This window comes from Macaca mulatta, chromosome 7, assembly GCF_049350105.2.
Source record: "Macaca mulatta isolate MMU2019108-1 chromosome 7, T2T-MMU8v2.0, whole genome shotgun sequence".
NCBI lineage: Eukaryota > Metazoa > Chordata > Mammalia > Primates > Cercopithecidae > Macaca > Macaca mulatta.
The window spans coordinates 102,842,577-102,860,496 of record NC_133412.1 but is presented as its reverse complement, the minus strand read 5'-3'; the positions used below and the strand labels follow the sequence as shown (position 1 = coordinate 102,860,496).

Below are 17,920 nucleotides of genomic sequence, written 5' to 3'. Positions count from 1 at the left end.
TTTTTTTACTGTATCCTAAAGCAAAGAACATGAACATGTATAGGTTTTTTTTTCCTCAATATCTCATTTTTTATTTCAACCTTTCATGGGGTCAAGTGTAACTTGCTATTTTTCACTGTTCTTTAGATTTAGTCTTTGTAAATTATATCTGCCTTTAAGAGAGACAGTAACAGACCATTAGTCAGATTTGCTGGAAGTATGATACATTTCTCTATGACCTACTAACCTGAATCAAGATCCCAGGCATCACATATTCATAGAACCTTTGCAGATTCCCTTTTAATACAAGCATAGAAAGGTCTTTGTAGGTGGGCAAAATCTGCTATTGGCTGTCAGTTCAGCTGAGGACATCTGGCCACTTGGGAGTGAACGGAAAGACCAAAATAATAAACGTCACTTATGTTGGGGTGGCAGGTGGTTTTATTGTGTTTGGCTCTCCCTTCCTTTCCTACATACTACGACATTTTTTTTCCAGAAGCCGTATAGCATTTTACAAGGGGAGAAGAAATTCTTTCCTATCTCAAGGAACATCAAAGTAAATGAGAGAAATTGTTTTCATTTTGATCCTTTAAATCAGATGCACTGCCCACTTATCAGTACAAAGAAGAAAGAAATACACCACCTCCTTGGGGATTTGACTTTGGGAAATGAGATTTTTATCCTTGGAACCAAAGGATCATTTGTAGCACAGTCAGAACAATGGAATTCCACTGAATCAATGCCAGCATCCAAATCTATGGCCCTTGTTTGATTCTGGTACAATACATGGAATTAATGTAAAAATGTCATAATATTAATAAAATAAAGGGAGTTTTTTTAAAAAATCAATTTTTCATTACATATAGGTTTTGATGAAAAGATATACAGATATAATGAATATATGTGTTAGTAAAATTAACAAAATGGAAGTTCAGAAAACCTTTGTTTTTAGCCTTAGGTTTTAGGACTTAGGTAGAGCCAACTGGAAATCCTGTGGAGCTGTATTGCAGTCATAGAAGCCAAGCAGAAATAGCAGACCACTGAGTGTACCTGATGTATGTGGCTGTGTCGTTCCTCATGTGACGTTTTTAACTAGAACAGAGTGGCCTAGAAGAACTTCTCAAGGTCATGGCTACTTATAATAACAACAACGAACATATATAAAGCATTTACTATGAGTCTGGGTCAATAGTAATTACTTTACCTATGTTTGTTCATCTAATCTCTGCGTGGTCCTGGGAGGCAATCAATGAAGAAATAAGTATACCAACAAGTAGAAGTATATATGCAAGTATATACACATGACATATGTCATATATGTATCCATAAACGTGTAAAATATAGAAATATGATTGAGAGGCAAGTTTATAAACAGGAATTACGATAATATTCATGGTGAACTTAGTCATTTTTTAATTTTTATTTTAGGTTCCAGGGTACATGTGCAGATTTATTACATAGGTAAACTCGTGTTATGAAGGTTTGTTGTACAGACAATTTTATCACCCAGGTACTAAGCCTAGTACCTAATCGTTATTTTTTTCCTGCTCCTCTACCTCCTCCTACCCTCCACCCTCAATTAGGCCCCAATAATGTCTGTTGTTCCTTTCTTTGTGTCCCTAAGTTCTCATCATTTAGCTCCCACTTATAAGTGAGATGTGGTGTTTGGTTTTCTGTTCCTGTTAGTTTGCTAAGGATAATGGCCTGCAGCTCCATCCATGGTCCTGCAAAAGACATGATCTCGTTCTTTTTAATGACTCATCATATTCTGTGATGTATATATACCACATTTTAAAAAATCCAGTCTGTCATTGATGGTCATTTAGGTTGATTCCATGTTTTTGCTATTGTGAATAGTGCTGCAGTGAACATTCATGTGCATGTGTCTTTATATGGTTGAATGTTTTGTAGTCCCCTGGGCATATACCCAGTAATGGGATTGCTGGGTCAAATAGTAGAATTGAAGATAGTGGGGAACAGCTGCTACAAAGCTCATTAAATCGTTTACTTTAGTTTTATTCAAAATCCAAAAGCCTGGGTCCAGGATTTTCTGGCAAAGAAAAGTGCTCAGGGGATTTCAGTTCTGAATCACTGTTTGTTGGACATTTGGCCATTCTTTCTGTATTTCCTTTGCAAGAGAAGCAGAACTGGGAGGAAAGATCAAGGAGTAAGATTCAAGAGACTAGCTCTTAGCTGTTATTCTGGCACTACCTAGTCCTGCCACCTTGAACATATTCCTTAGTATGTTCTGGACATCAACTTACTCATCTCTAAAATGAGTGTTTCTTCTCTAAAGTTAATGATTCTTAACTTTTGGTTAAACTTTTTTAGTTGCTGTCATAGCCTTCATTTTGTTCAGTATATGCGTCCATTATTTTTAATTTGTTAAAGAAATAAACATTTAGCCTTTATGAAATATAAAAAGTATTATGCTATAGTGACAGTTTTATTCAGAGTGAGACAAAGAGTGTGAAGTGTGAAGTACATTTTTTTCATTTCCAAGCTGCACATCCACACGCCTAATTACTGTTGTGTGAATAATTTCATAGTGTCTACTAAGACTTCTAATAGCTATCACTAACTAGTAATCTGTCAAGGTATAATGCAAGATAATATGTTTTTACACAACAATAGTGAGGCTCTCATTAATTATTACCTCCTGTAATTGCTTGATATGAACGTTTATTTTAAAACTTAAAAATTATATACAACAAAATAATGATTTAAACTACCGCCAGGAAGTCTATACACAGAAGTTGCTGCATTAGAGTTAATGATTTATTAAGTCATATCTTCCTGCTTTTATCTTTTTAATAGATGACATGTTATTCAAATTAAAATAAAAGGTTTTTGCCAACTATTAAGTATCTCACTGAGTCACATCTGCTATCTGTTGCCTGAAAGAGAAACCTATAATTTATTATACTTCTTTAGCAATACTTGATACAAAACATCAATATATTTATATGCCCAAGGAAGGAGGATTTACAGTCTAGCTTTATTCCCCAAAGGTTAAAGGAGTTCAAGTTATACGTGTATTTCTATATCTTGTAGTACAACAAACTTTAGAATCTCATAGCTAAAATCTGCCATTTCATATTCAAAACTTTAGTTTCAAAAGATTCCAGGCAGACCTTTCTTTAATTAGATATATTCCTTTTTGTCTTAGATACCTTTTCCCATTTATTTTATTTTATTTTTTCTATAATGCAAATAGAGGGGGTAAAGTTAAGGTCCATATTTAAAATTATGAAGGAAAACAGTTTTTAAACAATCAGATTTTGAACTTAATAGAAAGGAGAGTGGCTTATGAAAAAGAGATCTAAGCAGAAGATTGTGTATGGGTCAGATTCTAGCTCTGCCTTTAGGAAAACAGAGTGGAGTAAATTAAAGTCTTATCTTGAATGAGAAAAGGAAGTTATTTTGTCAATACAGTGAAGAGAGGAAGACTAACTAGAGTGATTTTTGTGTTTCTAAATTTGGACCCTAAAGATTTCTGAAGTTGATAGACACCTGGTGTTAGGCATTCCTTTTCAAAAGAAGCATTGGGGCGGCACGGTGGCTCATGTCTGTACTCCCAGCACTTTGGGAGGCCAAGACTGGCGGATCACTTGAAGCAAGGAGTTTAAGATCAGCCTAGCCAACATGGTGAAACCCTGTCTCTACTAAAAATACAAAAATTAGCCAGGCATGGTGGCACACGCCTGTAATCCCAGCTACTCCAGAAACTGAGGCAGAAGAATCACTCACTGCAACCTGGGAAGTGGAGGTTGCACTGAGCCAACATCACGGCACCACTGCACCTCAGCTTTGGGCAACATCAAGAAAGAAAGAGAGAAAGAGGGAAAGAGAAGGAGAGAGAGAGAGAGAGAGAAGAGGGAGGGAGGGAGGGAGGGAAGGAGGGAGGCATTGGGTTTGTGGAGCAGTAGGTTAGGTGACTGCAGGTGCTGGTGTGAAACAAAGAACCACAGAAGGAGCATTACAAGGTGTGTGATTTTTCTCAGTTATCTGCATTTGAACAGCGTGCCCATGGCTCAGAAAATAGCAAAGTAAAATGGGTTAAAAAAAAATAAAAAAAGGTAAAATATTTTAAATAATATTTTATATTTTATGAAAATAGGTATTACAGATTTATCTTCACAAATCAGATTTTCTGGACAGAAACCTCAGTAGTTCAACCAAGAGTCTAAAGTGTAAGTTGCCACTAGGAGAGATAGCAAAGCCCTATCTTCGATGGTGGTTTTTGATTATTGTATGATAGAACATCATTTGCTGCCTACTTTGGCAGGGAGTGGTAGTGGGGGTTGGGAATTGGCATAGGTGGAGGAGGGAGGGAAAAGGTGGGAGAAAGAGAGGGAAGAGGAAAGTCTTTTTTCTGGTTTCTGTTTGTTAAGATTACATTCAGAAACTAGACACATAGCTATGTGGTCACAGTGCGGAATTCTTTTTCATTGCTCCTCCTTTTGAGGATATAAAATCACTAAATAAAAGCCTGTACCCCAACTTGAAGACATTTCAGAAATATGTCTCCAAATAATACTGGATTATTCACTTTCTCTTTACTTCCTTTCATTTATACTTTAAAACATGGTTTCTAAGTAGAACTCTAGTGGTAATGCTATTGGTGGGCTTAAAGCATCCCATACATTTTTGTTGTTGCAGCTATATTGCTACATACTTGATAACCACCCAGTTTGGTAAGTATTTGTTGTCTTTTCATTGATATACTTAAATCTCTATGATCTGGTGTTAGATGACTTTTTTAAAAATTGAAAGGGTGATTAAAAAGGGGATGGTTTTATTTCCTGGGCAGAAGTTAATACAAGTTTATGACTGCTATCTTGGTTCTCTCAAATGATCCAGTAGACCTCAGGATCTACCGCTTTCAGAACAACTTTGGACTGTCCCTTACAGCTGAATGCTAGAACCACTCCACCAAGGGAATTAAGAGACATTTTCACCCAATTTTGTAGGCACTCTTGTTAAAACAGTTGATCACACAATGTGTCCTTATCGTCTACCTACTCCTGGGACACAACGCTTAAGGAGTGTTTTGGCTATATTAGAAAGTGAAAGTACCTTTTAAATTTCTTTGCTCATTAAGGGGGAGCAGTCATGTCACTAATTATTGTGGAAAGGAAGAGTTCTTGGAAAATGACTTGAGAATCATATTTAATGAGAAGGTTGCAATATTCAGCTGCCTGATGTATTCCATTATTGACCAGAATAATTTAATTTCAGGACTTTTATTGAATTCTCACCTTTTAACAAAAGTAAACTGGTAGAGTATTTTCATTTCCTAATTGGGCCATGTCTCTCTTTCCCTTTTTTTCCACTTGACTGAGTCATGGATTAATTTGTTTCTTGTATTGCTTTCCTTTTGTGATTGGCCCAACTATGGAAAAGCACCCTTTGTTCCTTAGGTTTCCCGTTGGCCAGGTCACATTTCAGCTACTCATTAAAACATGTATTTACTCTACTCTGGAGCATATTGTCTGGCCAACCATGAATTTATAGTGAAATGTAACAGTAAATTGTGCTCTGTGGTCAAAAACGCCAAATGATACACACAGCAGCATAAAGGTTTCCAGCATAGGGTAGAATTAAAGAGCTTAGGACCAGTGCGTGGATTGTTGGCCATATTTTCACAGTGGCCAGTTTTGTTAGATTCAAACTTGGAGAGAGCTTGAAATCACTTGTCTCAGATGTTTGCACTCACAACCACAAAGCCTCTGAGAAACACAGAACTGATCTTGTAATAAGTGCCTGCTGAGTTTCCAAGCCTGTGAGCCTTTCTGAAAGCCTATTTAGTTTAATGAGGGTTTTCAGATTTCAAAGCTCACACACCTTCACATAAAAACAGATGATTATGACCAAATTAGGGAATGTTGTTCTCTGAGTGTGTTCCCCCAATATGTTCTCTTTTCAGTTGTCAGGCATTGTTTCAGTACACTTTTCGCCTTCCAGACATCATTTTAAAGTACAATTTTGCTAAGTTTTATTGTATATAGTTTTTATTTAGGCAGAATGTTATGTTCAATAAAACAGATGTTTCTCTTAACAGTTAAAGACCAATAGGCATATTTTATCCAATAATAAAAGGAACAATCTAAAAAAATGTAAACCTTCAGCTTCTGCTACCGTGAGAACTGTCCTAAGAGACTAGGCCTCCACGTTCACATGTGTAGCCTACTTCATAGGGTTCTACAACCTGTTTCTGTATGGCTTGAAGGGAAAGAGCCATGTCTATGAAACAGATGGATATAGGAGAGAGAATATTCATACTTTAGTCATTTTGCAGGTTACCTTTATGATCACTTATAACACTATCTTCACTGAAAAATATAGTGTTTAAATGATAACTTTAGTATGTGCAGCATATTTTGGTATTATTCTACCTATCTTTTTTAATGTCTTCTCAGCCACCCTTAGAAAGAAACATAATAATAATTAGGATTTGAGGCATTCAAGCCTTACTTGGACACCAAATTATTTATTACATTGTAACCATCGTTTTACAAAGAAGCACCACACAACATGTGAGGTTCAAATGTCAGCAGTACAGAAACAGAGAGAAATGGAATATAGAGTGGTCCTTGAAGAAAGCAAGAGGCATGTGAATGAGACCAGACTGCACTGGAATGGTGCTGAGCTGGTAGAACCCTTGCCTCCTAAGCCTCTTCAGTTTTCCCACCTGACTCTTGCATCACACAAGCAAATTGTGTGATGAATTCGAAATCATCACATTAACACATGAGTTAGAAATCTCTATAAAGAGCAATTATTCAGTTTGCTGTTTTCATCTTTCTCTCCAGCTATTATCTTCTTACACACCCCAGCCCAAACACTAAATCCCTTGAATTTTCTCTCTACTCTTTAAATCAGAATTAGCTACGCAAGGTTTGGGAAAGGGTATGGAAAGAGGATGTGTGTCTTAATTACAGTCCTGCATTTTAATAAGTATTTGTTTTCTAATCAGGGACAACCTTATAACTGTTAAAGTTCCACCCAGTGTAGCTCAAACTGGAGCCTGAGAGTTATATGATAATTCATACGTTTTGTATTTTTATTTCATTTTATTGCTTATCCTAAAAATGCACTCTTACCAATTATGGAGATTACCTTTTTCTTTCACTTTTCTTGTAAAATGCAGCTTACATAGAATTAAATAGTCAAAATATTAAGTAGACAGTATTACTATTCTCCGTTTTAAAAGTGCATGAGCAGTAGCTGGTTTGGGACATGCCCTCTTGCTCTAAACAAATAGGAAAACAATACAGAATTTATAAAATACTGTTTTAGACATTGGCCAACACACCGTGCAGTAATGTGATCCCTCAGAAAAGGGAAACAAACAATTAAGTACTGCAAACACCCGAGCTTCCTGCCTCGCAGCAGGACCAGAGTGTAGCATAGAAAGGGAGAACCCAAGCAGAGCCTAATTGTCTCGCTGCTTAAAGATGACAGAGATAAGAGCTCAGGGAGGCCAAGCCAACAGGATTTTGGGGGAATAATAATGGAAAGGTTGGACTTACACAAAGAAAGAGCTCCAGAAATCTGTGTAAGGATCTGGTTTATTATTTGACTGAATACAAATCTGTGTATGCATAGGGTGGAACTCTAAAGCAGGAGAAAGAGCAGTTGTTGGTAATCTGTGAAATGACCTCTTCCTAGGGCTCTCGTAGGGCTGAGAGGCATTTGAGTTTCTATCAAAAAAATAGGAGAAAGTTCACTAAACACTTGGGAGAATATTTAGAGATATTCAAAGAGTCGTTAGTACTAGGAATAAACTATCCCCACAACAAAGACTGCTATAGAGCTGTCCTAACAAAGCTTAAAAATAGGCCTTGAAAGGATAAAACTGATCTGCAATTAACTTAATGTTCTGCCAAGACAAATATCAATATCCATTAAAAGAAGACAACAAAGTCCAACTGCTCATATTAATTTATAATATCTGGCATCTAACTTACACATACAAAAAAGCAGGAGGCTGGGCACAGTGGCTCACACCTGTAATCCCAGCACTTTGGGAGGTCAAGGCGGGCGGATCACAAGGTCAGGAGTTTGAGACTAGCTTGAAGAGACCAGCCTGGCCAGTATGGTGAAACCCCTCTCTACTAAAAATACAAAAATTAGCCAGGCGTGTGGCGGGCACCTGTAATTCCAGTTATTTGGGAGGCCGAGGCAGGAGAATTGCTTGAACCTGGGAGGTGGTGGTTGCAGTGAGCCAAGATCGCGCCATTGCACTCCAGCCTGAGCAACAGAGCTAGACTCCGACTCAAAAACAACAACAACAACAAAACAACAACAACAACAAAAGCAGGAAAATATGACTCAAAACCAGAATATAAACAGTTAATGGAAACAGACCAGAAACGGTAAAGGTGATAGACTTGATGGAAAAATAAATCAAGGATTTAAATGAAAACATGAACATACTAAGGAGAGAAATGGAACACATATAAAAGAACCAAACACAACTTTTAGAACTGAAAAACATAGTTATATGATAAGTTTACTGGGTATATATGATTAGGCTCTGTGTCCCCACCCAAATCTCATCTTGAATTGTGATCCCCATAATCCCCACGTGTCAAGGGATTACCGGGTGGAGGTAATTTAATCATGGGGGCAGTTTCTCCCATGCTGTTCTCATGATAGTGAGTGAGTTCTTATGAGATCTGATGATTTTATAAGGGTTCTTTCCCTTCACTCAGCACTTCTCCTTCCTGCCACCTTGTGAAGAAGGTGTCTTGCCTTCCCCTTCACCTTTGCCATGATTGTAAATTTCCTGAGGCCTCCCAAGCCATGCTGAACTGAGTCAATTAAACCTCTTTTCTTTAGAAATTAACCAGCCTCAGGTATTTCTTTATAGCAGCGTGAGAACCGACTAACACTATATATTTAAATGGCAGATTAGACATTATAGTAGAAAATATCAGCAAACTGGCTGGGCATGGTGGCTCACGCCTGTAGTCCCAGCACTTTGGGAGGCCAAGGTGGGCAGATCATGAGGCCAGGAGATTGAGACCATCCTGGCTAACATAGTGAAAACCGGTCTCTACTAAAAATACGAAAAATTAGCTGGGCGTGGTGGCAGGCGCCTGTAGTCCCAGCTACTTGGAAAGCTGAGGCAGCAGAATGGCATGAACCTGGGAGACGGAGCTTGCAGTGAGCCAAGATTGCGCCACTGCACTACAGCCTGGGTGACAGAGTGATATTCTGTCTCAAAAAAAAGAAAAGAAAATATCAGTGAACGCATAGCAATAGAAATAATCCAAACTGAACCCCCCTTAAAGACAAAAACAATGGTGAAAATTTTCTAAATGTCATGAAATGTATAAATCTATAGATTAAAGCACAGTGAACCTCAACCAAGATAAACTGAAAAAAAAAAAAAAAAAAAAAACACTTAAAGGCACATCACTATCAAATTGTTTAAAGTCATTGATGAAGATTAAAACTGTAAACTAATTAGGGAAGAAAAAAACATTGCATACAGGGGAACAGATAACGCACACTTCTCATCAGAAATAATTCAAAGCAGGAGACAAGGGAATTATATTTTAAAGAGCTAAAAACATTAACATACAACTCTATATACAACAAAAATAGCTTTCCAAAAAAAGATGAGATAAAAACTTTCAGAGAGAAAATCTGAGAAAAGTGTTTGCCATCCAGCTTATATGAAATACTAAAGAAAATTCATCAGATTGAAGAAAATGATACCATGTGAAAACCTGGATCTATACAAATCCATAAAGAGTGAGACAGAAATAGTAAAATGAGATACTTTTTTAAGAATTATTTTAAAGGTAATTAATTATTTAAAGCAAAAATACCATTCTGTTTTGTTTTTTTTTAACATTTGTGTATGTAAAAGACAGAAAAATAACATAAAGGAAGGAAGAGGAGAAATGAAAATATACAGTTTTAAGGTCATTGTATTGTATGTGAAATAGGATAATTATCCAAGGAAGTACAACTGGGTAATAAACCAGGAGAGAAGATAAAAAGAAGTAAAGTACCAACAAATAATATCAAATAATATAGAAAAGGAAAAAAAGTAACAACAAAAAAAACAGATGTAACAAACAGAAAAAAATTGGTAAGATAGTATCCTTAATTGCATATACATTAAAATATAAACGATAGAAACAAGTTAAAAGGTAAAGATTGTTGGCTGGGTGCCATGGCTCATGCCTGTAATCCCAGCACTTTGGGAGGCAAAGGTGAATGGATCACCTGAGGTCAGGAGTTCAAGACCAGCCTGGCCAACATGGTGAAACCCCATCTCTACTAAAAATGCAAAAATTAGCCAGGCGTATTGTGCATGCCTGCAATCCCAGCTGCTCGGGAGGCAGAGGCAGGAGAATCACTTGAACCCAGGAGTTGGAGGATGCTGTGAGCCAAGATTGCACCATTGCAACAGAGTGAGACTTGGGCAACAGAGTGAGACTTGGTCTCAAAAAAAAAAAAAGGTAGAGATTGTCAGACTGCACAAAAAGATGAGGGAGACATATATATATATGTCTCCTCATATATATATATATATGTTGTGTACAACAACTTTATAAAGACACAGGGATTAAAAGAATGACAACACAGTGCCATGGAAACATTAATTCTTAGAAGTTTAAAATGGTTATATGTTCATGAAGGACAATAAATAATGCCAGATATAAAGAGGGACACCACATATTATGAAACGGATAAATTATTCAAGAAAATGTACCAAGTTTCATGTTTATACACCTAAGAGCAGAACTTCAGAATACTTAAAGCAAATAATAGAATTGAAAGGAAAAAGAGAAAAAAAAATCTACAAGTATATGTGAAGACATCAATATTTGTCAATATTTGTCATTAATTTGTAGAACAAACAGAAAATTATTAAGCAAATAGAAAATCTGAAAAACTATCAATCAACTTAATCTAATTGATATTTATAGAACTTGCCACCCAACAACAACAGAATACACATTATTTCCAAATGCACATAGAATATTCACCAAGTTTGACCTCCTGGGCCATAAAACATCTTAGGAAATGTAAAAGTGTCAGATTTATGCAAAATAGGATTTGGACCTTAGCAGAATTAAATGAGGAATTAAGAACATAAAGATATCTGGAAAAATCTCTTGAGTATTTGGAAATTACACAACACTCTTCTGAATAACCCATGGGTTAAAGAGAAATTCACAAGGGAATTTAGACTACATATATTTAAAATTAATTAATTGTTTTAGTTGACAAAACTTATGTATATTTACCATATGCAACATCGTGTTTTGAACTGTGTATACATTGTGGAATGGCTACATCAAAGTAGTTAACATATACATACCTCACATACTTACTTTTTTTGTGGTAAGTATACTTACATTTTTCTACTCTCTTAGTGACTTTAGAAAAATACAATATAGTGTTATTATCTATAGTCACCTCATTATACAATAGATATCTTGAACTTATTCCTCCTAACTTAAATGTTATATCCTTTTACCAACATCACTGACCATTTCTCACCCACCGTTTAGTCCCGGTAACCACTATTCTACTCTCTGCTTTTATGCATTCAGGTTTTTAAGATTCCACATATGGTAGTTGTTTTTATGTGCCTGGTTTATTTCACTTAGCATATTATTCTCCAGGTTTAATCATGTCCCAAATGTTAATATTTCTTTCTGAGGTTGAGTGGTATTCCATTCTGTATCAATACACCACATTTTCTTTATATATTTATTCACTGATGGACACTAAGGTTGATTCCGTATCTTGGCTATTGTGAATAATGCTGCAGTGAACATGGGAATGCAGTTTTCTCTTTGAGATCTTCATTTCAATTCTTCCAGATATTCCTTATGGATATCCAGAAGTCAGATTGCTGGATCATATGGTAGTTATATGTTTAGTTGTTTGAAGAACCTCCATACTGTTTTTATAGTAGCTGTACCTATTTACATTCCTCAGAGTGTACAGGGTTCTCTTTTCTCCATATTTTCATCAATACTTGTTATCTGTTCATTTTGTTTTTATAGTAGCCATTTTAACAGGGTTGAGGTAATATTGTGTTTTTAATTTGCACTTCTCTGATTGGTGATGCTCAGCAATTTTTTCATATACCTGTTGTCCATTTGTATATCTTCTTTTGAGAAATGTCTATTTTTTTATATACCTATTGGCTATTAGTACATCTTCTTTTGAGACATGTCTATTCAGATCTTTTGCCTATTTCTTAATTGGATTATTTGTTTTCTTGCCATTGGGTTGTTCCACAGATGATCTCATCACTCTGTTGATTGTTTCCTTTGCTGTGCAGAGGGTTTTTAGTTTGATGTCTTAACATTTGTCTATATTTGCTTTTTTTTTGTTTGTGCTTTTGAGGTCATATAAAAAAATCATTGCCCATACCGATGTCATGGAATTGTTGCCACATCTTCTAGTAATTTTACAGTTTTAGGTCTTATCTTTATGTCTGTAATCTATTTTGAGTTTATTTTTATATATGGTGTGATAGAAAATATTTTGAACTGAAAGAAAATGAGACATAGCTTTATCAAAATTTGTGAAATATTGCTGAAATATTTATTGCATTAAATGGTCATATTAGAACTAAGTCTCAAATGTCTCAAATCAATAATACAAGCTTCCACTATAAGAATCTAGGAAGAAAAGAACAAATTAAAGTTAAGTTAAAGAATGGAAATAATAAAGATAGGAAAAGAAACCCATGAAACTAAGTATAGAAAAATAAGAGAGAAATTCCATGAAACAAAAGCTGGTTCATTACAGCTTTTGAAAAATTGATAAGATTGACAAATTTCTTGCCAGACCAAACAAAAAAGAAAGGATGTAAAAATTAATGAAGAGATATCACTACAAACTAGATAGTCATTAAAAGGGTAGTAAGGGAATCACATGAATAACTTTATGCCAATAAATTTGACAACTTGGATGAAATGCATAGTTTTCTGAAAAGAAACAAACTGCCAAAAGTCACTTAAGAGGAAATTGAAGTCTAAAGTGTACTACACAGATATTGAATATGAAGTTTTAAGCCCTCAGCAAAGGAAAATCCAAGCTTACATGGCTGCAGCAGAGAATTCTACCAAATGTTTACGGAAGATATAATACCAAGTCCTTACAAATCTTCCAGAATATGCAAAAAAAAAAAAAAGAACCTCAATCCATATATTTTGCCCTATTCAAAACTTACCTCAAAGTAGATCATAGACTCAGATGTAAAATTTTAAATAATGCAATTTGTAGAATAAAATATAGGAGAAAATCTGTGTTATATTTGGTTATGCAAAGATGTATTAGCAAAAGCATGGTCTATAAAGAAATACATGATAGAGTGGGCTTTTTATAAATTCACAACTTTTTGTAGAAATCAACAAAGCATTTCTAAAATGTATATGGAAATTCAGCGGTCGTATATCCAAAACAATTTTGAAAAGGAAAAAACATTGGAAGGCTCTCACTACCTGAATTGCAGGCTTAGGATAAAGCTACAATAATAAATAAAATGTGATGTTATATTTATTAAAGCTAGACATATAGCTCAAACATGAATTTATTATATGACCCAATAATGCTGCTTCTGGGTATTTACCCACAAGAAACGGAAACATGTACCCACTGAAACACTTGTACATAATATTCAGTGCATTTTTATTTGTAATAGCTGCAAACTGGAAAAAAAGACTACAATGTCCATCTGTGAGTGAACAGATAAACAATTATGGTAGATCCATTTAATGAAATACTAATACATAATAAAAGGAGAAAGAACTCAAATGTATGTATGAATCTCAAAAACTTTATAATAAGCAAAAACAGCCAGCCAGAAAAGAGTACATATAACCTATTGTATGATTTCATTTACATGAAATTCTATGCCAGACAAGGTAAACTAGGGTGACAGAAAGTAGATCTGTGCCTGAGGTTAAGATTGTGGGTTGCATAGATTGCAATAAAACTTTTGGGGTTGATGAAAATGTCTCATGGCTTGATTGTGATTTTGGTTATATGGGTAGTTATATTTGTCAAAACTCATAGATTCGTCCACTTATATCAATTTATTTCATGTAATTTATTCTTCAATGAAGTTGATTTTTTAAATGGTACATGAGGTATCCATTGTTTTTTAAAGTGGAGATGTTATTTTTATTTTCCCTTTGTTTCCTTGTGCTCTAATAGTATTATTGGAGATATTTCTTAAAAAAAAAAAAAGGTGAACTAAGTTTTTATTCTTTTAATTAGCACACTGGAAGCAGTGACATCATTTCAGCTGTTGTGTTTTTTTAGGGAAGTTAACTTTACTAAGTGACATGCAGAAATAGTTTTAAGCCTGGTCATCAGCACTGACTCCTAAGATGTTCTCATTATATTTATTTTTAGTTCATACAAAATGATTCATGTGAATTTAACCCCTAATTCTAAGACTAAGAAAAAGAAAGAGAGGTTTATAATGTATTGTTTTTATCTCCAGAAGGTATTAGATTCTGGACATTCCTCCCCGACAGTAGCTTCTTAAAGTCCACCTATATTGACGTAAGTGTCAGATCTGTCATCAATTCCAGGATGAAGAAAGATAATTTTCTTTTTCCCTGAGTTTGCATCTTTTCCCACTGCATTACAAATGTCAATTTATGGCAGAAATAGCATTCTTCAATAATTGTGTGAAAAAGTCATTACAAGAAAAGGGCCCTTTTCACATAATGAATTAGCCTAGGTTGTTTGCTTTAACAAAAACCCTCCATGCTGTGCAGATGGACCTTCTCTTACACTGCTCATGAGATTGTGGATTGACAGATTACATGAAAACGGAATGGAATGGAATGCAGTAGGGGCAGCAGAAGGGAGAGTTGGGTTGCCTCCCCTGGTCTCCTGATCAAAGGACCTAGATAATGCTACTGCTCACATACAGAATATGTTTAGATTTATAGAGTCATCTCTTATTTTTGAATATGCCAAAACAGACCCAGTTTTTTGCAAACAAATTGCCATTATTATGTGTAATAGAATTGGAACGAAGCGACTCCCATTTTTTATGTTATTGGATTGCTCTAAATCACGTGAAGGTGTACACCTCTTCCCACCTATATTTCTTAACCACTTTACTGCCAGAACTTATTTTAATCTTATCTCATATTCTCTTGTTTTCTTGCTCTCTAATTAGAAAACCACTTGACCATTCCTGCCCCCATGATCTATGTGATTTCTTTCTTTCTGATTTGGAGTCTTCCCAATATCAACTCTACCATTTATTTATTTTTTAATTAAAAAAATTTTAATGATCTAGATACTTTGAACTTTTCTAATTAGCTTGTATTTGTGCCCTGAAATATTTAAAACAAAATATTTGAAAAGATTTTGACATTTACACTCTCATGGTATTTGTATTTGCAGTTCCCTGAATGTGGTTTCTATGGAATGTATGATAAGATACTGCTTTTTCGTCATGACCCTACCTCTGAAAACATCCTTCAGCTGGTGAAAACGGCCAGTGATATCCAGGAAGGCGATCTTATTGAAGTGGTCTTGTCAGGTAGTATACTTTTATACTTTTTCTTTATCCGTAGATTAGAAGTTGTATTTGAAGAATTCTTGGGCATATGTTTTTAAGACAACATAAAAAGCATATCTCAAACTCAGCTCCAAGAGGAGATGTTGGAGCTCTGTCCACATGAAAAGGGGAAACAAAAGATTTCCCTTTAATTGGCTGTGTCCATACCCAGTACTGCTCCAATCACGTCTCTTGACTTAACGTTTCCTCCCAGCCCCCTCTCAACTTCTGGCAACGTACAGATGGCGTCATTCAGCACCTTGAATCATTTGGACAGCAGCAAAAGCAAACAAGAAACTCACCAACAGTGAAGCTAAATTAGCTGTCAGGGCTGCAAATGTACAGAGTGTGTGGAAGCCAAGAAGTAACACAAGGGCTAAGAAGCCATTGACTTACTAAGGTCAAAAGTCCAGTAGCTGTGAGGTAAGCCAAGACCAAGGAGGAAGCCAGAGCCCAGGAGTTAGAGCAGGTCAGGTCATGCCATGTGATGCTAGTTAACTCAGTCCCTGAGAAATGGCTACATTTGCCTCTGCTCACATTTGTATTTCTTGTTTAGGATTTAGCAGTTAGTAATAGGGCTGTGCCTATCCAAACAGAAAAAAAAAAGGATGTATTTAACTTTCTTAAAAAGCACCAGAGAACAACAGCTAGAGTGGAGATCCTTGCAATGATACTCAATGCAATGATAATGTGTCCACATTTTTATTGTTAATTTTTGTTAAAAAGATAATAATTATTGAGAAACTTGGATTGACTTGCTGTTTTCTCCTCTCCTGACTTCTTTGCTTACCATCTCTTTGAATAAAGGAAGTCCAGTAGCATTACAGAGCCTCAACTTTATTTCCTCAAGTTCCTCAACTTGTTCAGAGCCCAGTAATTGGATGCACTGATTATAATTCAATTTATCTTTGTTTTATTCACTTTGCTTTGATTCAGTCTAGTTATCTTTTTATCTTTATTGGTTGCCTACTGTTGTGTGAGATCCTGGGATTGCCACAATTTCATTGTGTAGGTGGATCCTATAAAACAACTTTTATGCAAGATAAAAGTAATTATTTTTCTATTGTCTATAGGGTTGCCAGTTGTTAAATAAACAAACTAAAAAAGCAAAAGCTTTGATGGTTTTTTATTAATTTTTTTTTAAGAAGTCACTTGCTTTGTCTGGGTTTTCCTTTTTCCTTTCCTTTGGCTCTTTTGACATTTGCTTACTGCACCTGACCTCTCAAAACTACAGACTAGACATGTTGTTTTCTAAGTTTCCTGTTTCTGAACACTAAATTAATTATTCAGGGAAATCATGCACTGGATCAGTTCTTGCCATAATTCATATTAAACTCATAGCTAGGCTGCTTTGTAAATAATGTAATATGTTTTATGAATCCTTTTGCCTTATGTCAATGTCCAGAAATATATGAGGATTTTTAAAATTGCATTTCTAAATATAATGTATTATTCTTTCCATTTTACTTTTGTTATCAAGCACTTTAGAGTAGTAGCAGACAGATTGAATGCAACCTGTGTGTGGGTGTATTTATGTAGGAGAGGACTGCCTATTTGCATATTATCCCGGCGTTAATGAGCCAGACCTGCTGTTCCCTTGTGTTGACCTGATATAGCCCTCTAGAATTCCCTTGCTGCATGAGAACAGCTTTCTGCTTTTCCTCTCCCATCTTTGCAAATTGAGAACTTCATTGTGCATATGCCCCACCTCCCCTGCCATCTACCCTTTATGCTCCATCTCTCCTGTTTTCCTGGCCACAGTTGTTGACAGGGCATTTAAGAGCAGCCCGTTTCCTTACCTGCTTTCCCAGCACCAGATTCCAGAATGGCTCCCTTACTCTTACCAGCTATTTTGCTGGTATTTAAAAGGAGCTCTTCTGTAACAGTTTAATTCTACTTTTGAATGACATAGTGCCGTTTTCTCAATGTCATTGACCCTTTAAATTATTCAATTATGTATATCAATTGCACACACACACAATTACGTTTAGATCGCCTGTGCTTTCCCATGACCATCGGCAACAGTGTTCTCCCAGCTCCTCTCCCATTCTATTGCTTAACATTGTGATTTGCTCAATAAGTGTTTATGTTTACAATAGTTTTTTTAAACCATTACACCGCCCTGTATTACAACTCTGTTTCTTACCCATATCTCTTATCTCTTTTCCCTTAGCCTTTTTAGGCCCTGAGTCTATTGTGATCAAATGCCTGATGTTCCTTTCTTTTTCCCAGTCTTTATGTCTTCCTTGCATCCTGACTCTCCTGAAGGTGATATCGCATTTCCAAGAGGCTTTGCCTCTTATTTTCCTCCACTCTTAGTCGAGGAGTTGAGTCATATGGCCCTCTTCTGATTTCCCATTGCCA

General features: G+C 35.7%; 1 protein-coding gene across 4 annotated transcripts in view; it reads left to right on the top strand.

The window, feature by feature from the left end:
• The window catches only part of PRKD1 (protein kinase D1), a 365,670-nt gene that overhangs the window by 191,289 nt on the left and 156,461 nt on the right, over positions 1 to 17,920 (top strand). For all 4 annotated transcript variants that reach the window (XM_015143474.3, XM_015143473.3, XM_077938770.1 and 1 more), the window contains one exon: positions 15,400 to 15,538. In XM_015143474.3, the coding sequence (XP_014998960.1) occupies positions 15,400 to 15,538 (139 nt within the window). The remainder of the gene's footprint in view (positions 1 to 15,399; positions 15,539 to 17,920) is intronic.